The 24,813-nt window shown below is 48.8% G+C and overlaps 1 protein-coding gene across 1 annotated transcript in view; it reads left to right on the top strand.

The window, feature by feature from the left end:
• Positions 1-24,813, top strand: part of LOC140430450 (polycystin-1-like protein 2) — a 228,784-nt gene that overhangs the window by 193,811 nt on the left and 10,160 nt on the right. The window contains exons 36-40 of the mRNA XM_072517932.1: positions 300-627; positions 2,207-2,340; positions 4,710-4,837; positions 6,970-7,130; positions 7,581-7,791. Coding sequence (XP_072374033.1) covers positions 300-627; positions 2,207-2,340; positions 4,710-4,837; positions 6,970-7,130; positions 7,581-7,791 — 962 coding nt within the window. The remainder of the gene's footprint in view (positions 1-299; positions 628-2,206; positions 2,341-4,709; positions 4,838-6,969; positions 7,131-7,580; positions 7,792-24,813) is intronic.

Raw genomic sequence — 24,813 nt, 5'->3', positions numbered from 1 at the left:
CAGCCCTAACCTCACCCCTGTCGCACCTCCTTTACAAGCTGAAGTGAGAGGCTTCAAAGCAGATTGGGTTCGGATTTGAGACTTTTAAAATCTTAATATCTCACCTGACCCAAAAGCACCTGTTCTTGGGGATTATAATTCTCCTCATACTCTCTCTCTCGAACAAGCCACTGCACCTAATTTGAAACAGGCTGTAAAGAGACAAACAGGCAAATCAGACAAGGTAGAGTAAAACTATTTTTGGGGAAGAAGTAATAAAATTAGCTATTACTCAGATAGGCGTTTGTTTTGAATTTCAGGCTTTGTTACCGATGGCAACTCTAAGCTGGTTGGGTCCGCCCGCATTCGCCAACTGAGAGTAAAGAACAATATTTGTCATATACCAACAAAACTGAAGAGTTCTATTAAAGAGTGTCATGCTCAGTACTCCTTGCATAATGAAGACCTCTCCGACTACAGTATCCAATGGAATGTGACAGCATCTCAGAATTCCTCAGATCTGGATTACGTCTGGCAATACTGGAGCCAAACTGAATTGCGTAGTTATCCCATCTGGGGCAAGCTTGCCATGTACAGAGGGGGTGGCTACATTGCAGAATTGGGTACAGATGCACAGAATGCTTATAGGTAACTGGCTTTAGCTGATTGTTTTGAACTCCTCAGATGCCATTTTCTTCAGTCTGTGGAACATCCTTACACATCATATGAAATAATGAACTGCTCAGGGAGTGTAGCGGTTCAAGAAGGCAGCTCACCGCCACCTTCTCAAGGGCAACTGGGGGTGCGCAATAAATGCTGGCCTAATCTGCGACACCCACATTCCATGAATGAATAAAAGAACTACAAGAATTTCAACATTCGCCAGAGAGAAATTTGACGCTCACAATTAATAATGCATTCCATCATAATTTGCAGACTAATATGTTGCTGTTGCTTTTTTAAACTCATTTTGTGTGTTTTTTCCTTCATTCTAATTAAGTATCCTCTGAAGCACTGAACACCATTTCCTGTTTGAAAGGTTAGGGAGACGATGTGCAATAAAACTTCTGGCAAAAATGCCCGAGAGTCCGTTGCTGACAAGGGTAGTGAATGCGTGACATTTGTGTATAATGATGTAATTTGACTCACCCTCTCATTTTCATTCCCGCTTCCCCCTTCCCTCCCAACCAAGCCTTCGCCAAAGCACTTTTTCTTCATTCCAATCCGCCCCACTACAAAGCCGCCTGTACTTTCAGAGTAGCTATTTTGTTGAAGAAAATCAACCATTTTTCATCTCAATCGGCATATTTCTGAAATGAATTTATTTATTTTCCTTTCTTTAATTGGAATTTTTACCTATAATGAGAGGGTGCTGCATTGTCCCAGAAGCCACCTCTGACTGCCATCCCTGACAGATTTAAATGATCCCATGGCACTATTTAAAAGAGGACCAGGATAGTTCTTCCAATTGTCCTGGCCACAATCCAACCCTCAAACAACCAGCAAGTATTTCCACTTGGACGTTTCTGTCTTGTGCCACTGGCACATGATTTTCCATCCTTTTGAGTTAGTGATTGTCGACCAACAAATGGAGATTGAATGCCATGATGGGTCACGGTTAGTTCTTAATGTTCTAGTACATGTGTCAGCGTTGTAGAAGATAAACTCGAGGGATCTCGGACTTTTCTCATCTAACAATTCACTGATCCTGTGAAATGACGGGCTTGATGTGAGATGTTTCCCAGTGTTGGTATTCACCAAGGCACTGAGTGAAGAATATTCTGCTTTGCAATCATTTTCTGTTCTCAGGTCTGATTTGCAAGCTTTTTGGTTTTTTTATCCAATTTCTTCCATTTTCTCATTGGATGTTCTGATCAGCCTTTTTTCAAGTTTTTGATTTCTTTAACTCTACTTTCCATTAATTTTACATTCCTTTGCACAACCAATATAGAATTTTGTACCATTTAACAATTATTTCTCTGTCTTTTGGAGTTTTTCAATTTGCCTGATCCTTTTAAAATGCTAATTTATCTTCCATTCTCCAGTTCTGAGGAAAGTTGTGACTTGTTGGCATGTCTATTCTCCCCACTGATACAGACTGATGTATTTCTAAAATGGATGATCTTTTTAGCCAACGGAGTGCAAATTATTGTGGGTGGGACATGTCACAATCAGTGCCTTTTCATGATGCATTAAATGAAAGATATCTTTCTCCTTTATTCCACAGAGTCCTTCAATATCTATTTGACAATACCTGGCTGGACACCTACACGCGAGCCATTTTTGTGGAATTCACTGTCTATAATGCAAATGTGAATCTTTTCTGTATTGCCACATTAATGTTAGAAAGTAATGCTGTAGGTAAGATGAGAGGCCTAACATTATTAAAGCACTGTTGTTAGCTTATTGGACAGTCCTCAACATCAAACGTTCACAGCACCACTGTCGGGAGTTATTGTAAAACATTTCAAGTGGCTGTACAATCAAAATTAGTCATAAATGTAGAGTTGTCACCAGCTGCATCTTCCAGTCATGCCCCCAATTTGCAAAAAGATCTGGACCAGTAATTTAAAATGGTGTGTCTCCCTGGTACCAACATCATTCACCAATATGAAGAGCTCTCATCAGCAGGATAGATCTATTTTTTACTATGGATCCAAAGTTCTATTATCAGAGCTGTGCACAGAGATTGGTTTAACATGGGAGATTTAAATGGTATCCAATAAGGATCAGTGTTGCTGTCTTTATTAATGTAGGTGTTTGGGAAGGGGTTCATAATTTGTGCAAGTGTTAGTGGTGAGACAGAGAGTCGGCTACTGCATGCAGCTCTCACGATGTCGGGGTAGTCTGCTTGTGCATGGTTCCTCATCAGTATTGTCATGTCGTGCATGCTCTGCCCAAAGGCAGATCCGTGGCTCATTGGTTGTTAATGCTTCATTCTGAGTCGTTTCCTTGGCAGCACCTCCCCCCCTCACCCCCCTCTCCAGTTGTGGTTTGTCAATGCTTTCCACTCTTGGGAGTCAGGCACAGAGACAGGTTCCAAGTGTACTCAGCCAGAACAGGAATCAAACCCATGCTATTGCCTTAATTCTGAACCACATGCCAGCAATCTCGCCAACTGAGCTAATCAGTCCCCACACGTGTGAATCATAACCAGATTGACAAAGTAAATCAGATATGGGGCTGTTTGGATGAATTGATTTAAAATGAGACATACCATTTCACCCTTGTTAGACTCATGTAGAATACTGGTGCAAAGTTTCCATTGAGTTATCTTGGCTTATTCAAGACAATCTGCCTGATATTGGGGTGACTGGTGTGAATTTTAAGGCCAAGTTGCATTCAAGTACAAATCGCATTTCTGCAATCTTTTTCACTAGTTTTTTACATTTATTTTTTAAATTAGTTTTTCCAATTAAGGGGCAATTTAGCATGGCCAATCCACCCACCCTGCACATCTTTAGATCCACAAAGACACAGGGAGAATGTGCAAACTCCAAACGGACAGGGACCCAGGGCTGGGATTGAACCCGGGTCCTCAGCTCCATGAGGCAGCAGTGTGAACCACTGCCGCCCTCTTTTGCACTAGTTTAGGACGCATCAAGCTAGTAGCTGGCCATCCCACAAAACAAGTTATGCTTCCAGATCCAGGGGGTTTCCGCTGATTGCACTCATTTTCAGGGCATCTAGGCTCTTAAACGTTAAATCTTTGGGCGCAAGGTCACAAATAGTCACACTGTAAAAGTTTTTGGATGTAATTTCGTTGAATTTACTCAACTGACCAATATATCTAGCAAGTAGATTCTCGAAATGTTTTAATAAGTTATTTCCGGTATTTTAAAATTGCGATGTGGATTAACACTGTCATGAAAAATGCTGATTTTTCATTGTGATAAGCCCATTTTCAGTTATATTAATCAAACTGTGCCCAAGTTAGCATTTTTTAAATATGTTAAGGAATATTTCTTAAAGGACTTTTACAAAATTATATTTTTTAAAACACTGCTCGATTGTCCTGGCCCATGGCAGATTTTGTACTCTGTGACATGCAAATTGGTTAGAGTGGAAACTCGAGGAAAAAGAGACTTCTTAAAAATGCTGCAATTAAAAATAGTTTACAGATGCAATGGCTGGAATTCTCTGGTCGTTGCGATTCAATTTTCCCGCCGGCAGCACAGCCCCACCAGTGAGTTTTGCGGCGGCGTGGGGTGGATACAACGGGAAATCCCATTGACAATCGCCGGGAAGATAAAATCCCGCCACCAGCGAACGGCGCGCGGTCACGAAACACGTGGCTGGCCGGCCAGAGAATCCCTCCCAATGGGTCAGAAAACCCACAGCTGCCGATTGTTTTTGTAATGTTAGATATTCATTTAGTAGCTTGAAACTAACTGGATTAAATTCATGTTCTGCTTTCAAGATGGAAAAAAAGGAGGTGAATTTAATGGTGGTGTGGTGGGGTAGGGAAAGCTGCCACTAATGTTGTAAGTGTTAACAGCCTACACCGTCTCAGCAAATGGCTTTGTCCCTGGGTTTTGGGTTGGTGTCATTGGCTTTGAGTGTGGGATTTTCAGGCTGGCCAAGTGGGGTCCCAGCAATTTTCGGACCTATGTCCATAAATAGAGACTGCCATCCGAGTCCATGTATGTTGCCCCTTGCACTCACCTGTGCCACCATTCAAAGGTACGTGCCCTGTCAAACTACAAACTGACTTCTAGTATATTTTGCAGGGGCCTTCTTTACACATGCTACTCTTCAAAGTATCCGTCTCTACCAGTACACAGATGGGCTGCACATTTTTGTTGTTGCAGCTGAAGTAGCATATTTCCTCTTCCTCATCTATTACATGGTGATTCAGGTACGTCCGCAGGCCAATCAACATGAGTACAAACTATACACTCAGCGATGAATAACCGGTATTGAGAGACACTGCTCTTATAAAATTTAATCATGTAATAGGCAAAGTTTGAATTCTGATTTTCACACAAACATAACTGAAGATAACCAAAAATATTTTAAATGGGGTGAGGCACAAAAATAGCGCTCAGTAAAATGTACATTCTCATTGAGATATATATGGCATGTTTTACATGGTCACTATACTGGAGAGGTCGGAATGACAACGTATGTAATAGTTAGGCTGATAGAGCACAGAAGGAGGCCATTCGTCCCATCTTTCCTATACTGGCTCCTTGGTGGAGCTATCCAATCAGTCCTAGTTCCTTGCTCTTTTACCACTGCCCTGTAATTTTTTTCTCTTCAATTATACACTCAATTCTATTTTAATTGAAATGCAATTGAATCTGCTTTCCACCGCCGCCTCAGGCAGCATAAAAACAATGTTTCCTCATATCGTCTCTGGCTCTTTTGCCAATCGTCTTAAATCTGTGCCCTTGGTTAACTAATCTTCCTGCTGGTGGACGCAGGCTTTACTAGTTAGTCAATCAGAATTGTTCATGACTTTGAACAACTCAATCAAATCTCCTCTTAACCTTCTCTGCTTTTAAGGAAAGTAATCTCAGCTTCTCCAGTCCATTCACATGACTGGTGCGAGTGCAGTCAGTACGGCACAGTTATAACTTCAACAAATAAACACCGTCTTTGTGAAACGCACAGCAGCAAAACTGAATTTGGGCGCTTGGATTTCCCTGGGGTATAGTTGGTGGGGCAGGAGATCCTCCTGCCCTATTGTACTGTTAGAGTTTCTGTCTTTCAGATAAGACAATAAATTGAATCCCCATCTGCCTGTTCATGTGAGTGAAAATAATACAATTTTGAAGACAAGCAGGCGAGTTGAACCTTGGTGTCCTGACCAATATTCATCTCTTATTCAACATCAGGTGAACAGATTATCTGCTCATTATTATATTGCTGTTTAATGGTACTTGCTGTGCATAAATTAGCTACTGCGTTTCCCACATTACAATAGTGACTGCACTTCATAAGTTATTTTGTTGCTGCAAAGTGCTGAAAGATATCCGGTGATTGTGAAAAACACTGTAAATGCAATTTTTTCTTATCTTTATTCATGACCCCAACTTATTTTCCAATGTAAGGTTTCTTAATGTATTGTCAGCAGCATTGGGTGGCACCGTAGCACAGTGGTTAGCACTGTTGCTTCACAGCGCTAGGATCCCAGGTTCGATACCCGCTTGAGTCACTGTCTGTACGGAGTCTGCATTTCCTCTCCGTGTCTGCATGGGTTTCCTCCCACAAGTCCCAAAAGACGTGCTTGTTAGGTGAATTGGACATTCTGAATTTTCCCTCTGTGTACCCGAGCAGGTGCCGGAATGTGGCGACTAGGGGATTTTCACAGTAACTTCATTGCAGTGTTAATGGAAGCCTACTTGTGACAATCATAAAGATTATTATTATTATGGCAAGATTCCCACTTCTATTAGGGAGCAGAGTTGAAAATGTGCATGCCATAGCTCAGACACCCACTCCAGTAAGGCACAGCAGTAAAAATCCCTGACCACCATCTCACTGGCCCTGAAAACGTCATCTTACACACTCCACCACTAGACTCACGGCAACAATCTCATCTGACTTGCTGCTCTGATGTGCACATCTGCTGCAGGGGTTCCTAGCCTACAGGCACCCACCTCGACAACCAAACCGACTGGGCAAGGCAATCCACAGAAAATGTTTAAATAATGCCCTGCAGTTTAAACAGCAGAATGTTCTGGAAACCAGTAATTCTGGTTTTCCCATCCGATGCTCTGCACTCCCTCACTCTCCCACACTGAACCTGATAACAAAATAAGATTGAGCAGGTCGAGTGTTATAAAGCCCAAACAGAAGATTAATTAGAAGAAGAGTTGAGTTCTGGTCGAAGACAGTCACCTCAAATGTCATAACCTATGTTTTCGTTACACGGGCATTGACTGACTGGTTATATATTACCAGGTTTCCCTGGTTAAATTGCAGTTTTCCAGCATTTCTAATGTTGCCCTTTTATTTACAATTTGTTCCACGTGTCTTTCCCAGGGAAAACTATTGAAGAAGCAAAAATGGAATTATTTCAAAAGCAAATGGAACCTTCTGGAGACAGCCATTATAATGATCAGTTGGAGCGCGCTTTCTGTATTCATCAAGAGAACCATTTTGGGGAAGCGGGACATTGAATACTATCACAATCACAGAAAGGGGTACTCTGTAATTTATGTAAATTGTTTATTTTAAAGTAGTCCTTTTAAAAACTGCATATACATTCTGGACACATGATTTTCCAATATCAACTGTAAACTATTTCTTAATAAGCTTGTAGAACATCAAAAATAGCAATAACCTGTGGACATTAACATGCATTAAAGCCATGGAGTGAACGGGCAATCAGCAAAATAGATACAAAAGTAAGCATTGGAATACATGTACTCTAGTGTTACAAAAAAATATGATGTGGAGATGCCGGCGTTGGACTTTGAAAGCTAGTGATTCGAAACAAACCTGTTGGACTTTAACCTGATGCAAGACTTCTTACTGTTACAAAATATAGACACCACAAAGCAATACCAGTATTAGTCATTATTCCTAAGGTTCTGGATATAGATATAAATCTGAGGAGATGTTTAATTTCCATTTTGCTATGCTTCTTACAGCTTTGTGAGTTTCTACGAGACTGCAATGGCAGATGCAATCATGTGTTATCTGATTGCCTTCCTGGTTCTCCTAGCAACAATCAAACTTTGGCACCTGCTGCGCCTTAATCCCAAACTCAACATGATTACATCAACCTTAAAACGAGCCTGGGGGGACATCTCAGGCTTTCTGACTGTCATTTTAATCATGTTTCTGGCCTATTCTATTGCAGTAAGTTCTCACTAATGGTGACACAATACAACATATTTCAATTGTGCCATTTGTTTTTTACTTGAAGTTCAATAAGCAAGGGTATATTTTTACTCAACTTGTCATTTAAAGGTGTACACTTCACAGACACTTAGCCCAAGTTCAACTGAGCTTTCTGACGTTTGAAGAATTATAATACTAGTTTTTCTGGTTGTTTAGATTATTCCAAACATTTATTATTCTTTGAACAAAGACATTGTCACGGGGCTGGATTCTCCATTCTGGAGACTGTCCCCACGCCAGCGTGAAAACGGTGGAGTTTTATGCCAGGACAATGGGGCAAAACGGCCACCGATTCCGTGTTCCGGGGGGGAGGGCTAGTAGCCAGGCAGCGTAGAACTCCCAACTCTACGTAGAGTTGCTGGGTCCGTGGTCGTGCATGCGCACGGTGGCGGCCTGCAGTGGCCGGACACGGCCCACAAAATAGATCCCCCTTCGGCCGGCTTGAGCACCCCAGACCGCCCCACCACAGTGGCCCCAGCCCCGAATAAGTCCCCCCCCCCCCCCCCCCCCGCCCGCGGATCGGCCCTCCCCCGACTGTGGCGGCGCTGGACTGAATCCGCAGCCGCACGCTGAGTTCATGAGAGTCCGACGCTGTCAGGAACTCAGCTGGTCGGGGACGGAGCAACGCGGGGCGGGCCTCAGCTAATGTTCGGAGGCCGTGCATATGACGCGTGGTGTACTCTCCTGGGTACGCCACGTTTCAGGGGGCGGAGCATCGCGAAAGCAGCGTCGCCCCCGATTTCCGCATCATCGGGGATTCTCCGCCACATCGCTGAACTCGATTTCAGCATCGGGGATCGGAGCATCAAGCCCATGGTTTCTCTTTTTTAAATTTATATCCTCTGCCACTAGTTTCTTGAGTCTCTTTGTTGGCTTCCCACCTTCCAGCATCCATAAACTTCAGCTGATCTAAAAAGCTGCTGCTTATATCCTCATGTACACCAATGAGGATTCAGCAGAAGTGTTATCCAGAGTGGTGAAACAGTGCAGTAGTCAGAGGGGAAACGTTGGAATTACGTCCCTGGATAGCAATCCAGAAGATTGGATACTACACGGGTTCAAAACTCATCCTGGCAGCTGGTGAAACTTAAATTCAATTCATAAAACAAATCTGGAATTGAAAGCTAGCCTAATCATGAAACTTCCATTGCTGTATAAAATGGGGGCTGGTTTAGCTCAGCTAGTTGGACAGCTGGATTATGATGTAGAGTGAGGCCACCAACATGGGTCCAATCCTGGACTGGCTGAGGATATTCACGAAGGCCCCACCTTCTTAACCTTGACCCCCACCTGAGGTGTGGTGACCCTCAGGTTAAATCACCACCAGTCAGCTCTTCGCCTCAAAGGGGAAAGCAGCCTATGGTCATCTGGGACTATGGTGCCTTCAATTCTTGTAAAAAATCATTTGGATCACTAACGTCCTTTTGGGAAGGAAATCTGTTATCCGTGCCTGGCCTGACCTACATTTCATTCCAGGCCCACAGTAACCGCTGATATTTGTGGGCAGCACGGTAGCATTGTGGATAGCACAATTGCTTCACAGCTCCAGGGTCCCAGGTTCGAATCCGGCTTGGGTCACTGTCTGTGCGGAGTCTGCACATCCTCCCTGTGTGTGCGTGGGTTTCCTCCGGGTGCTCCGGTTTCCTCCCACAGTCCAAAGATGTGCAGGTTAGGTGGATTGGCCATGATAAATTGCCCTTAGTGTCCAAAATTGCCCGTAGGGTTGCTGGGTTGTGGGGATAGGGTGGAGGTGTTGACCTTGGGTAGGGTGCTCTTTCCAAAAGCCAGTGTGGACCCGATGGGCTGAATGGCCTCCTTCTGCACTGTAAATTCTATGATAATGTGGGTGGCCCTTCACTGACCCCTAGCAAACCACTTGTCCAAGGCCATTTAAGAATGGACATCAAATGCTGGCTTAGCCAGTTGACACCTACATCACATGAAATAATTTTTAAAAGGTTAGTTATGGATACGTTTAAGGGGAAACTAGTTAAGCACATGAGGGAGATATAAATAGAAGGATATGCTGATATGCTGATGGAGTTAACAGGGCTAGGAGCGTGGAAGAAGAATTGTGCAATAAGAATAAAATCACTTCAGCCCCATGCTCCTGAACTCCGAGCAGCCGGGGTGGAGAGGGAGGAAGACCCCATAAGACCATAAGACATAGGAGCAGAATTAGACCATTCGGTCCATCAAATCTGCTCCGCCATTCAATCATGGCTGATATTTTTCTCATCCCCATTCTCCTGCCTTCTTCCCATAACCCCTGATCCCCTTATTAATCAAGAACCTATCTATCTCTGTCTTAAAGACACTCAGTGATTTGGCCTTCTGCGGCAAAGAGTTCCACAGATTCACAACCCTCTGGTTGAAGAAATTCCTCCTCAAATCTGTTTTAAAGGATCGTCCCTTTAGTCTGAGATTGTGTCCTCTGCTTCTAGTTTTTCCTACAAGTGGAATCATCCTCTCCACGTCCACTCTATCCAGGCCTCGCAGTATCCTGTAAGTTTCAATAGGATTCCCCCTCATCCTTCTTTTTTTTTTTTAAATAATTTTTATTAAAGGTTTTCATAAAATATCAATAACAAAATGAGGAAGAAAAAAGAACCCAACAGGGTTAAGTACAAAACACAATCTAAAAAAGCAAACCCCCAAACCCCTCCACCCGTACCTAAATAATAAATTAACATTAACACCCCGACTTAAGACAACAGGTGTATACACCCCCTCAGACCCTTCCAGTGTAAATAACATAAACAAAAATAAAGTAAACCCCCCCCGCACCCACCGAGCTGCTGCTGCCATTGACCAATGTCTAGCGTTCTGCCAGAAAGTCTAAGAACGGTTGCCACCGCCTAAAGAACCCTTGTACCGACCCTCTCAAGGCGAATTTCACCCTCTCCAATTTAATGAACTCTGCCATATCGCTGATCCAGGATTCCACACTTGGGGGCCTCGTATCTTTCCATTGAAGGAGAATCCTTCGCTGGGCTACCAGGGACGCAAAGGCCAGAATTCCGGCCTCTTTCGCCTCCTGCACTCCCGGCTCCTCTGCCACTTCAAATATTGCGAGCCCCCAGCCCGGTTTGACCCTGGATCCTACCACCCTCGACACCGTCCTCGCTACACCCTTCCAAACTTCCTCCAGCGCTGGGCATGCCCAGAACATATGGGTGTGATTTGCTGGGCTCCCTGAGCACCTAACACACCTGTCCTCTCCCCCAGAGAACCTGCTCATCCTTGTCCCGGTCATGTGTGCCCTGTGCAGCACCTTAAACCGTATGAGGCTGAGCCTCGCGCATGAAGAGGAAGAGTTCACCCTCCCTAGGGCATCTGCCCACGTCCCCTCGTCGATCTCCTCTCCCAACTCCTCCTCCCACTTACCTTTCAACTCCACCACCGAGGCCTCCTCCTCCTCCTGCATCACCTGGTAAGTTTCCGAGATCTTCCCCACTCCCACCCACTCCCCCGAGAGCACCCTGTCCTGTACTGTGTGTGGCAGTAGCCGTGGGAATTCCACCACCTGCCGTCTGGCAAACGCCCTTACCTGTAAGTACCTGAAGGTGTTCCCCGGGGGGAGCCCGTACTTCTCCTTCAGCTCACCCAAGCTCGCGAACTTCCCGTCCACAAAGAGGTCCCGCAACTTTCGTATGCCTGCCCTGTGCCACCCTGAAAACCCTCCACCTGTTCTTCCTGGGGCGAACCGGTGGTTCCCCCGTAATGGGGTCCACACCGAGGCCCCAACTTCCCCCCTATGCCGCCTCCACTGCCCCCAGATTTTGAGGGCCGCCACCACCACCGGGCTCGTGGTATACCTCCTTGGAGGGAGCGGCAGCGGCGCCGTTGCCAGCGCCCCCAGACTCGTACCCACACAGGATGCTGTCTCCAGCCTCTTCCATGCAGCCCCCTCCCCCTCCATCACCCACTTGCGCACCATTGTCGCATTGGCGGCCCAGTAGTACCCACAGAGGTTGGGCAGCGCCAGCCCCCACCTATCTCTACTCCGCTCCAGGAACACCCTTCTCACCCTCGGAGTCCCTCGCGCCCACACAAACCCCATTATACTCCTGTTAACCCGCCTGAAAAAAGCCTTCGGGATAAACACGGGGAGGCATTGGAACAGGAACAAAAACCTTGGGAGCACCGTCATTTTGATTGACTGCACCCTACCCGCCAGGGACAGCGGCAACGCGTCCCACCTCTTGAACTCCTCCTCCATTTGCTCCACCAGCCTTGTAAAGTTAAGCCTATGCAGGGCCCCCAGCTCCTGGCCACTTGGACCCCCAAATATCTGAAACTCCTCTCCGCCCTTTTTAGTGGGAGCTCGCCAATCCCCCTCTCCTGGTCCCCTAGCTGAACTACGAACAGCTCGCTCTTTCCCATATTGAGCTTGTACCCCGAAAAGTCCCCGAATTCCCTAAGCATCCTCATTACCTCTGGCATTCCTCCCACTGGGTCCGCCACATACAGCAGCAGGCCGTCCACATAAAGCGACACCCTATGCTCCACCCCACCCCGCACCAACCCCCTCCAGTTCCTCGACTATCTCAGTGCCATAGCCAGGGGTTCAATCGCCAGTGCGAAGAGCAGGGGGGACAGGGGACACCCCTGTCTCGTCCCTCGGTGCAACCGAAAGTACTCGGACCTCCTCCTATTTGTGGTCACACTCGCCATCGGGACCTCGTACAACAGCCTAACCCACCTGGCAAACCCCTCCCCAAACCCAAACCTCTTCAGCACCTCCCACAGGTACCCCCACTCTACCCTATCGAAGGCTTTCTCAGCGTCCATCGCCACCACTATCTCTGCCTCCCCCTCCCTCGCCGGCATCATGATAACGTTCAAAAGCCTCCGCACATTCGCGTTCAACTGTCTCCCCTTCACAAACCCCGTCTGGTCTTCATGGATGATCTGCGGCACACAATCCTCAATCCTCGTGGCTAAGACCTTCGCCAGCACCTTGGCATCTACATTTAGCAAGGAAATCGGTCTGTAAGACCCACATTGCAGGGGATCCTTGTCCCGCTTCAGGATCAAGGAGATCAGTGCCCGGGACATCGTCGGGGGTAAAGCCCCCCCCTCCCTTGCCTCATTAAAGGTCCTAACTAATAGCGGGCCCAACAGGTCCATATATTTTTTATAGAACGCGACCGGGAAATCGTCCGGCCCCGGTGCCTTCCCCGCCTGCATGCTTCCTATCCCTTTGATCAGCTCCTCCAGCCCAATCGGGGCCCCCAGTCCCACCACCAGTCCCTCTTCCACCTTTGGAAACCTCAATTGGTCCAGGAAACGGCCCATCCCTCCCTCCTCCCGTGGGGGCTCGGATCGGTACAATTCCTCGTAGAAGTCCCTGAAGACCCCATTGATGCCAACCCCACTCCGCACCACGCTCCCTCCCCTGTCCTTAACTCCCCCGATCTCCCTAGCAGCGTCCCGCTTCCGAAGCTGATGCACCAGCATCCGGCTTGCCTTTTCCCCATACTCGTAGACCGCCCCCTGGGCCTTCCTCCACTGCACCTCCGCCTTCCTGGTGGTCACCAGGTCGAATTCGGCCTGGAGGCTGCGCCTCTTCCTCAACAATCCTTCCTCAGGTTCTTCCGCATACCTCCTGTCTACCCTCACCATCTCCCCCACCAGCCTCTCCTTCTCCCCCCCTCATCCTTCTAAACTCCAATGAGTAAAGACCCAGAGTCCTCAACCGCTCCTGATACGACAAGCTCTTCATTCCAGGGATCATTCTTGTGAACTTCCTCTGGATCCTTTTCAAGGGCAGCACATCCTCCCTTAGATACGGGGCCCAAATCTCTTGAACCTGTTACTGGGGCTGGCCAAATTTGCCATCAATAGGTGGTCAAGGGGGGCATCCGGCCTGACTGTCTGCCCCTCTTCTGGAACTACAATTGTGGCCTCGTGTCCTTGGACAGGGGGCACACAGTGTCCTACGGCACGATCAAGGCTTTCTATGGCCAGCTGGCACCGCGGGAACTGGGATGTTTTATCCACCCCTTTAATCACATTCTGTTTTGATGCTTTAAGTTTCCTTTGAGACTTATTTTTGTTTGATGTTGTGTCCTTTTCAGGGGCTGCCTTTTTATTTGTCCTTAATTTGTTAATTTAGTTTGCCGCAAAATAGGATAAATGTCAGCATAGGTGAGTTGGGCTAAATGGCTTGTTTTTGTGTTCTGCAATTCTATGGGAGTCATGTTCCCCTCTCTTCTTTGGGCTTGTTAATCTACATTGGCTCCCGGTCTGGAAAATTATATATTTATAGGCACCTGTACAAATAAATATTTTATTTAGAACAATGAGCCTCTAGTGGTAGAACACCCAGAAGATAAAACTGTGTAAATTCTCTGCCTCATTCCTTTGACATAAGCTGGGAACATTTTAAGCTATTGCTCTAGCATTGAGTGCCATGTGGATTTTGGAAACACCAATATTTGAATCTAATAATGTCTCTACTTCTCCTTTTAATCTTCATCTCGTCCATTACCATATATTGCTACATCTATTTTTTAAATAGAATTAATTATGAAAAATGCATGTCATACAGCAGTGACAGCTTTTTTTAATATTGCGTCTTTCGCGCTGCAAAATGTCCCAAGGCAATTATCCAGAGTATTATCAATAAAAATGTGATGCCATGCCATAAAAGGAGATATCAGGGCAGCTGATCAAAAGTTTGGTCAAGGAAGATATGTTGTAAGCAGCTCAGAGGGTTGTGGGAGGACGGGGGGAGTGAGGGAGTTCCAGAGTTTAAAGATTGTTGCTAACTTTTGGTTGGTTCAATTGGCTCTGTTTTATAACCTTTGCTCTAGAGTCGCCAGGTATCTTTATACCACCACGAGTTCAAGTTCAAGTAATGATCAATAACTCAACACACCAATTAGTAAGATTCAAATCAAAACACATTTATTATACACAGTAAATCACTACTCATGCATAAACTCTACTTTCTAGGCTATTTCTGTCACTAACAGGCCTATACTTAGCTTTGGACTGGCCCACCAGGTCAGGGGAACAAATGGTCTTTCGTTCAGGTCCTGAGTCTGCGGGATTCAAAAGCTGGTATGGACTGGTAGCTAGGAGCGCCTATCTCGTAGCGAGCGTTGACTTGAGACGTCCTTGCTTGGAGGCAACAAGACAGGTCACTGTCAAGGGTTGGTTCAAGTTGCTGAGTGGCCCTGCCAAAGAAGGACGATTTGAACTTGGAGGCTTTACTTTATAGTCCCCAGGGGCTTCCCGCCCTTCGGGGCGGACCCCGTACCTGGTTCCAAGTGATTGGACTACTTTCCGATCACTTGGATTGATTTCTCCAATGCTGGAGCGGTTCCCTGATCGCTAGGCGGTCCCTAAATGTCCGTTGGCCTTCCTTTGCCTTGGCTCCTGCTGGCGCCGAGGAGTCTGGCTTGGCTTTGTTTACCTTAATTGTTGCCATTTTGCCTGGGAATCGCACATTACTATGTAGATGGCTGCTACATTACTATGCAGATGGCTGCTGGTTTCGGTGCTGTCTGGTTGTTTTGCAGGTTCCAATATACGCGATCTCTGTATTTGCTAGTCTTTGCCTGTGTTGGCTGAACTTCCCTTCAGCCTTTGCGGTTCTCCATTTTAAGTCGGGAAGTGGCCAACTCAGGTGGCTACACACCCTCCTTGTGATCCAAACGCGAAGCGTGAAGGATCACATAACTGCGTTGTCTTCATTCCCTGACCCGGGGAGCACTCTTCTATGGCCTCTACACTGACCATAACTATGCAAGAAAAATTTTAACTGACATTCTAACTGGCGCTATGTCAAAACAGGGACATGCATTACAAAATAAAAAAAACGGTACCTCTAACTGTCCTCAATAAACTACACTTACTCAAACATTCAATCATATTACCTTCCTAAACAATACACACAAAATCATGGCAGCATTATTCACATTTTTCCTGGCTTGGCAATCAAGCTCAGGATTGTACAATTGCTCATGAAACACATTTCTTTCTTCACAAAAGGAACGCAAACGAATGTCCTTCATTATAGATCGTGGGGGTCGGGGGTCTGGTCATAACCGAAAATAGGGGATCTTATCCTATATACCGGGGTGCAAGCGGCGCAGCGCAATTCCCACCCCCGCCAAATATCCGGGGCCAGAGAATTCAGCAACCGGCGGGTGCGGGATTCACGCCAGCCCCCGGTGATTCTCTGACCCGGCGGGGGGTAGGAGAAACCCGCCCCATGTGTGACTCCCTCATTTATTTATTTTTTAAACCAAATATTCAGGACAAGACACACTTAAAAATACTGAAACAATGCGAGCCGTCTCGCAGACTGTGCTATTTACCATCCAAATGTTTGAGGATGTAAATAGCATAGGGATGGCAGCCTAAGGGTTGCCTGAAAACAAAACAAAACTTTTTGAACCAAAAGTGCCGAAATGAGGTGCGTATGCGCCGCGACGGGTAAGGTTTGGATGGAATCCCCGGGTAGGACGGCGACCAATGCCGTGTGTGCTCTACCCAAGCGTAGCTGACCAGAGGGGGGGCTCCCAGGCAGGGCGGGTCCCAAGCTGTTTCTCCACTGCCTGAGCAACCGACAAGAATGGGCAAAAATGTAGTCATCGTGGAGGGTTGCCGTATTGGTTTTACCTTTAAACCTGAAGGGCAGTTATGAACAGTTTGTTTTTCCGTCGACAGATGAGTTCCTCTGAACTGGCGTCTGGGACATTAACAAGTCTCTGTGGACAAACTAGTTCCTCTGAACTAGCGTCCAGGACAAACTAGTTTTTCTGACTGCCAGTGGGCGTCAGAAGGGTGGTGGCACCGTGAAATTTTTTTTTCGATCTTGCAAACAACATTTAACAATGCCACTACAAACAACATTAAACATGCTGCAGGTTCCATCAGAAAGGACACCGTTTTCTCCCAAGCGGTTCCTTTTTAAAACATCATCTAGACACCTCAGTTATTTGTTGCGAACAGGGTCGCAAAGGGGTTCTCGCCTTGGGAGTCAGACTCAAAGTCGTCATCTTCTCCTTGATGCCATACTCTCGAATGTATCAGGGCTGATAGGGCTGCATGGTGTGATTTGGGGTCCATCTCGTCGTTCCAGACGAGTGGTGCCAAAAGGTGGTGTCTAGTTCTGTGGGGACGGAGTCGGGGTCGTAATCGTAGGGCGGTGGCCTTTAGTGGGGCTTATTGAGGAATGTGATGAGGAAGGGATCACTCGAATCGTGGTCAGATTCGCTGGGTGTGGGTCCTGTTGCCTGGGGATAGTAGGGAGGCGTGCTGTGGCTATTGTCTGTGTCACAGTCGCTGTCGCTACTGCTGCAGTCTGTGGGCATTCCGGGGCGGAGTCTAGAGTTCGGGGGTGGAATTGAGGTTGAGTCCGTGGCTGGGCTGGACGTGTTGGGGGAGGGTAGGGTTTCGTTGGCTGTGGGCGGGGCGTGGTCTGCTGCGTCGAACATGATGTGGTGTGCGTGGTTGGACTGTGGGCCATATGCCTTAAGCTGGTTAATATGGAACCTCGCAGTCTTTCTGTTGGGGTACTTAATTTTATACACGGAGGGGCTTACTTTGTCCGCAATGGAGTACGGACCCGAATACTTAGGTGACAGGAATGTGCAGGGGTTGTATACGGAAAGCATTACTTGCTGTCCTACACTGAACTCAGTCGCATGCACTGTCTTGTCGAAACAGGCCTTGCTCTGTTTCTTTTGTGTGCCTAATCGTACCGCGGCTGCTAGCTGAGCCGTTTTAACATTCTCTACCAGTTGTTCTACTGCTTTCTCGTGTGTGAGGGCCGTCACTTCGGGGCTGGTCAAATCTAATCCCAATAAAAATTCTGTCCCTTTCATGGGGCGTCCGGTCATGAGGGTGTGTGGGGTGTAACCTGTAGATGTTGAAACCGTATTTCTCAAAAACATCAGAGCTAAAGGGAGGACTGAATCCCAAGTGGTGTTGTTTTGCTGGACCATTTTTCTGAGGGTTGATTTTAGGGTCCGATTCATGCGCTCCACGATACCACTCGGCTGGGGGTGGTATGCGATGTGGAATTTTTGGGTAATGCCAAATATCGTGAGGACGTTCTTCATGACACGTCCTGTAAAATGGAAACCTTGGTCGGATTCAATGCTGCGGGGGAGTCCCCATCTCGTAAAGATGTGGTGGGTTAAGATCTTGGCTGTGGTCTTTCTGGATGGGAATGCCTCTACCCATTTTGTAAACGTGTCTATCACAACGAGTACATACTTATAACCATTCCTGCAAGGGGGCAATGGTCCTATAAAATCAATCTGGAGGTTAGTCCAGGGGCCATTAACGGGGAGGGTGTGACTAAGTTGAGCTTTCTTGGCTTATCTGTCCGGATTGTTCTGGGCACAGATAAGGCAATTCTCAACGTAGTGCGTTACGTCTTCTTTTAAACTTGGCCACCAACAGAGCTGCCTGAGGTGGGCTGTAGTGGGATCAATTCCCTGATGTCCATGACTGTCATGGAATAAACAAATGAGCTGATTCCTGTCCTGTTCAGGAACCACATAAAGGGTGTCTTTTAACACCACGTGTGTGGTCAGTGCATTTTTGAATTTATCGTAAGGTGCCGTAAATTTTCCTTTCAAAATCTCCGAGATTGTTATCCTGCTTCTGGGCCTGCACTAAATCCTCAATATTAGTCTGTGAGACCTGAACTGCATTCACTGGTGCGCTTTCGGGGGTGTGGTAGTATGCATTAGGGGTCATATGGGACTGTGAAGCCATGATGTCATTGGCTGACAGATCCCGGGTCCTGGTTGGACGTTGACCTCTAGCTCCGCCCTGAAGGCGGAGTATAAGTACCAGGAGTCCTCCCCCGCAAGCAGCCTACTACTGAACTGCGGGGGAACAGTCACGCTTAATAAAGCCTCATCGACTTCACTCTATTCGTCTCTCGGAGTCTTTGTGCGCTACAATTTATTAAGCGTGACTAAAGGGCTATGGAGCTCAGGATCATCCCGGAATGCCTGAGGATCAGCCCCCACGCAGTGAACGCAGCAGCAGCTTTCAAGCACTGGCAGACTTGTTTCGAGGCCTACCTCAGAACGGCCCCCGGCCGGGTCACAGAAGACCAAAAACTACAGGTCCTGCACTCAAGGTTAAGCACGGAGATTTTCTCCCTCATCGAAGGCGCAGAGGATTTCCAGACGGCGTTCGCAGCACTAAAAAGTCTCTATGTTCGCCCAGTAAACCAGATCTACGCTCGCTATCAACTCGCAACGAGACGGCAAAGTCCCGGAGAATCGATAGATGAATTCTACGCCGCGCTACTAATTTTGGGACGGGCCTGCAGCTGCCCGCCGGTGAACGCAAATGAACACACGGACATGTTAATGCGCAATGCTTTTGTGGCAGGTATGAACTCCTCCCAAATACGCCAAAGACTTTTAGAAAAAGAGTCGCTAGGACTCTCAGAGGCACGGGCCCTAGCAGCCTCCCTAGACGTGGCCGCGCGAAACACCCGTGCCTACGGCCCCGACCGCGCGGCAGCCCATTGGGCTCCGTACGCACCCGTCGCGACAAACCCACCCCCCCCCCCCCCGGACACCCCACAGGCTTGCGCGGTTCAAACGCCAAGTCGCACCGGGGGAGCCCACTGCTATTTCTGCGGCCAGGCGAAACACCGCCGGCAGCGCTGCCCGGCCCGCGCAGCGATCTGTAAGAGCTGCGGGAAAAAGGGCCATTTCGCGGCTGTGTGCCGGTCCCGGGAGGTCAGGGAGCCCTGCACGCCGTTTATGCTCCCCAACCCCCCCAGCGCCCCATGTACGACCCGCAGGCGCAACCACTCTGGGTCCCGACCACCGCTCTCCTCGGAGAACAGGGAGCCCTGCACGCCTTTTACGCTCCCCAACCACCCCCCCCCCTGCCCCCACGCCCCATGTATGACCCGCCGGCGCTACCACTTTGGGTCCCGGCCACCGTTGTCCCCAGAGAAGAGGGAGTCCTGCGTGTTCCTAACGCTCCCCAACCCCCCCCAGCGCCCCATGTGCGACCCGCAGGCGCCGCCATTTTGGGTCCCGGCCACCACGAGGGGAGGAAGGGCGCCGCCATCTTGGACCACCCCAGACCTGTGCGACGCATGGGGGCGGCCATTTTGTCCACCCCCGCCGCCATCTTGTGACCCCCCAGCCATGTGCGATGCATGGGGGCAGCCATCTTGTTCACCCCCGACGCCATCTTGGACGGCAACAACGGACCCCAGTGTCAACGGCTCCACGGGGTTCGAAGAAGACGCTCAACCATTACAACCACGTCTGGCTTCAATGACGCTGGACCAAGCACGGCCCCGGACGCTCCAGACGACGACGACAACGGTGCTGATAAACGGGCACGAGACACCATGCCTGGTCGACTCATGGAGCACGGAGAGCTTTATCCACCCCGACACGGTAAGACGCTGTTCTTTGACCATCCGTCCCAGCGCACAAAAAATTTCCCTAGCTGCAGGATCCCACTCCGTACAGATCAAAGGCTTCTGCATAGTTACCCTAACGGTGCAAAGGAGGGAGTTCAAAAACTACAGGCTCTACGTCCTTCCCCAACTCTGCGCCCCCACATTACTGGGATTAGACTTCCAGTGCAATCTACAGAGCCTAACCTTCAAATTCGGCGGCCCAATACCCCCACTCACTATCTGCGGCCTCGCAACCCTCAAGGTTCAACCCCCATCCTTGTTTGCCAACCTCACCCCGGATTGCAAACCCGTCGCCACTAGGAGCAGACCGTACAGCGCCCAGGACCGGACCTTCATTCGGTCCGAAGTCCAGCGGCTACTAAAGGAAGGCATAATCCAGGCCAGCAATAGTCCCTGGAGAGCACAGGTGGTAGTAGTAAAGACAGGGGAGAAGCAAAGGATGGTCATAGACTATAGCCAGACCATCAACAGGTACACACAACTAGACGCGTACCCTCTCCCCCGCATATCCGACATGGTCAATCGGATTGCCCAATATAAGGTCTTCTCCACCGTGGACCTCAAGTCCGCCTACCATCAGCTCCCAATCCGCCCAAGTGACCGCAAGTACACAGCCTTCGAGGCAGACGGGCGATTATACCATTTCCTAAGGGTCCCATTTGGCGTCACAAACGGGGTCTCGGTCTTCCAACGAGAGATGGACCGAATGGTTGATCAACACGGGTTACGGGCCACGTTCCCGTATCTCGACAATGTAACCATCTGCAGCCACGATCAGCAGGACCACGACGCCAACCTCCAAAAATTCCTCCAGACCGCTAAAGCCTTGAACCTCACGTACAACGAGGACAAGTGCGTTTTTAGCACAAACCGTCCCGGAAAGCTGAACGAGCCGTCCGATGCCCTATCCCGCGGCACATGTGCCAACGCAAAAATTAACTGCCTCCAAACCCTCCACGAGGACCTCTGCCACCCGGGGGTCACTCGGTTCTACCACTTTATTAAGTCCCGCAACCTCCCATACTCTTCAGAGGAGGTCCGTACAGTCACAAGGAACTGCCACATCTGCGCAGAGTGCAAACCGCATTTTTTCAGGCCGGATGGTGCACACCTGATTAAGGCTTCCCGCCCCTTTGAACGCCTTAGTCTGGATTTCAAAGGACCCCTCCCCTCCACCGACCGCAACATATATTTCCTTAATGTGGTGGACGAGTACTCCCGCTTCCCATTCGCCATCCCCTGCCCTGACATGACCGCGGCCACAGTCATTAAAGCCCTGAACACCATCGTCACACTGTTCGGTTGCCCCGCATACGTCCACAGCGACAGGGGGTCCTCCTTCATGAGTGACGAGCTGCGCCAGTTCCTGCTCAGCAACGGTATAGCCTCGAGCAGGATGACCAGCTACAACCCCCGGGGGAACGGGCAAGTAGAGAGGGAGAACGGCACGGTCTGGAAGACCGTCCTACTGGCCCTACGGTCCAGGGACCTCCCAGTTTCACGGTGGCAGGAGGTCCTCCCGGACGCCCTCCACTCCATCCGGTCACTACTGTGTACTAGCACTAACCAAACGCCTCATGAGCGCCTCCTTGTCTTCCCCAGGAAGTCCTCCTCTGGAACGTCGCTGCCGACCTGGCTGGCGGCCCCAGGACCCATCTTTCTCCGAAAACATGTGCGGGCGCACAAGTCGGACCCGTTGGTCGAAAGGGTTCACCTCCTTCACGCGAACCCGCAGTACGCTTACGTGGAGTACCCCGACAGGACACGGTCTCCCTGCGAGATCTGGCACCCGCCGGCAACACACACACCCCCCCGACACCAATCACCCCCTTCCTGCCACCGCCGCACCCCGCGACCGCCCCCTTCCCAGGAGGATCGGTCCTCTTCCCAGGCCCGACCAGGAGTGAAGCCCAAGCTGAAACCGTAAGGCTCCCGGAGACGACAACACCGGAACAAGCACCACCACCACCACCGGGGCCGAGGCGATCGACACGGATGACCAGACCGCCCGACCGACTCGTGGCGTCGATCTAACACTACAAAATGTGGACTTTTAACGAGAACATTTTGTCTTTTTCTCCTGACGATTACTGTAAATAGTTCGAAACAAAAAAAAAACCTTGTACATACTGTAATAACATGCGAAAGTTTTCATCCCAGGACCAGCCTTGTAAACCCTTACCACCATGCGAAGCATCACCCCGCTGGGTTCATTTTTAACAAGGGGTGAATGTGGTAGTATGCATTAGGGGTCATGTGGGACTGTGAAGCCGTGATGTCATTGGCTGACAGATCCCGGGTCCTGGTTGGACGTTGACCTCTAGCTCCGCCCTGAAGGTGGAGTATAAGTACCAGGAGTCCTCCCCCGCAGGCAGTCTACTACTGAACTGCGGGGGAACAGTCACGCTTAATAAAGCCTCATCGACTTCACTCTATTCGTCTCTCGGAGTCTTTGTGCGCTACAGGGGGGTGTCCAAAAATATCCATGCCTGGAATCTGCTTTTGCCAGTGCGTCGGCCTTTACATTTCCAGGGGGGGAGGAACGGTGGTGACTTCAAACTTTAACGATTCCGAATGTCCTGTTCTGTGCTTTTTCTAAAATGTGGCGGAGCAATGGGGCTGAAGGGAGGGGTTTTCCGTCTGCGGAAACAAATCCTCTTGCTTTCCACAGGGGTAGGAATTCTGTAAGGCTATTGCAGACGTAGAGGCTGTCCGAGTTTTTGTCTGCTGGGCTGGGGATGGAATCTGGGTGATCCACAATGTACGCAACCGCTGCTAGTTCTGCCGCCTGCGCGCCTAAGTGGCCTGGTAGCTTTAGTGATATTTCTTTTAGGGCGCTTCCCTGCACGTCCTCAACATAAATGCTGCATCCTGTAATGGGCTTCCCTTCTAAGATTGTGGAAGAACCATCCACATATATTCTTAAAGGTGCGCACGTGTCTGTGTGCTGGGGGCTCTGGGGTGAATTATCTATCTTTCTGGGGGGTGTTTTTGCAATAAAGGGGCCTGTGTTGTGGTGCGGTGAGATGATTTCACATTCGTGGGGGGTGCCTGAGTACTGAAGGTTATCGGCTAAGAAAGTGTGGGTCTTGGTCCTTTTAACAGTGATGTCCCGTCCCTGCAAAAGAAGGGTCCATCAAGCTGCTCTTATTTGACTGACTGTACCGTCCTTAAGTCGTCCGTCCAGTAAACGTTGGGTGGGGGGGTATTCCGTCAGGATTGTGATGGGGTTGAGTCCGGTTATGTATGAAAAATATTGTACTGCCCAAAAAACTGTGAGCAGGTGCCTCTCACAGGCTGAAAATCCCTGCTCCACAGCATCTAAGACTCTGGAGGCGTTAGCCACGGGCCTTAACTGTTCGTGCCGTTCCTGGAGGAGCACGGCCGAAAGGGTGCGGTCTATGCTAGCTATCTCTATAGCGTAGGGGGCAAGTGGGTCTGGAACTTGTAGTGCGGGGGCTGCAATGAGGGCTCTTTTCAAAGCATCCATAGCATCCGTATGCTGCGGAAGCCATTCCCAGGGGGCTCCTTTCTTTAGGAGGTCTGAGGGGGGCGCTGCCTTGCTGGCGAAACCGTCAATGTGGTTTCGGCATTAGCCAACCAGTCCTAAAAACGACCGGAGGGCTGAAACATTCTGGGGAAGGGGCAATTTGGCAATCGAGTCAATTCTTTTATGCTCGATCTCGCGTTTACCGTGCGAGATAATCGTACCCAAATATATCACTTTGTTTTCCAAAATCTGGGCCTTTTGGGGGATTACTTTGCAACCAATTTTCTGTAGGAGTTCCAGGAGTTCGGACAGAAGCTCGATGTGCTCTGCCTTGGTGTCTGTCTGCAGTAATAGGTCGTCCACATACTGGACCAGACATTCGGGGCAAGAAAATTTCGATAATCCATTTGCCAGCTGTCGGTGGAAAATGGAGGGGGAGTTGTGGAATCCTTGTGGAAGGCATGTCCACGTGTACTGCTGATTTTTAAAAGTGAAGGTAAATTTGTACTGGCACGCCTTTGCCAATGGAATGGACCAGAATCCATTACTGATGTCCCAAACCGTAAAATATCGTGAGTTGAGTCCCTGTTTGAGCATGGTCTCGGGACTTGTGGCTACCGTGGGGACTGCTGCGGGGTGACTTTGTTGAGTTCCCGGTAATCGATGGTCAGTTGCCATGATCCATCGGGCGTTCTCACTGTCCAAATCGGGGCATTATTAGTGGAGGCTACTGATCTAAGTACGCCTTGCTCTAATAAGCTGTCGATCACTTTTGCGATTTCTCCCTCTGCCTCTTGGGGAAATCCGTATTGCTTTTGGGGTCTAGGGTCAGGTCCTGTGATTTGAACGGAACCAGTCATCCGGCCACAGTCGTGTTTGTGGATCGCGAATGCTGTCCTGTGCTTCTGCAGAACTGCCCTAACCTGCTTGTCTGTGCTAATTGTGGTCGGGTCAAACCAAAATTCACCGACTGTGCTAATCTTGTTTGCATATTCTCCTATTGTAAGCGTTGCGGGGGCTCTTGCGGATTTTGCCATTCTCCAAACACATTGGT

This window comes from Scyliorhinus torazame, chromosome 10, assembly GCF_047496885.1.
Source record: "Scyliorhinus torazame isolate Kashiwa2021f chromosome 10, sScyTor2.1, whole genome shotgun sequence".
NCBI classification, from domain to species: domain Eukaryota; kingdom Metazoa; phylum Chordata; class Chondrichthyes; order Carcharhiniformes; family Scyliorhinidae; genus Scyliorhinus; species Scyliorhinus torazame.
This window is presented reverse-complemented; position numbering and strand designations above follow the sequence as displayed.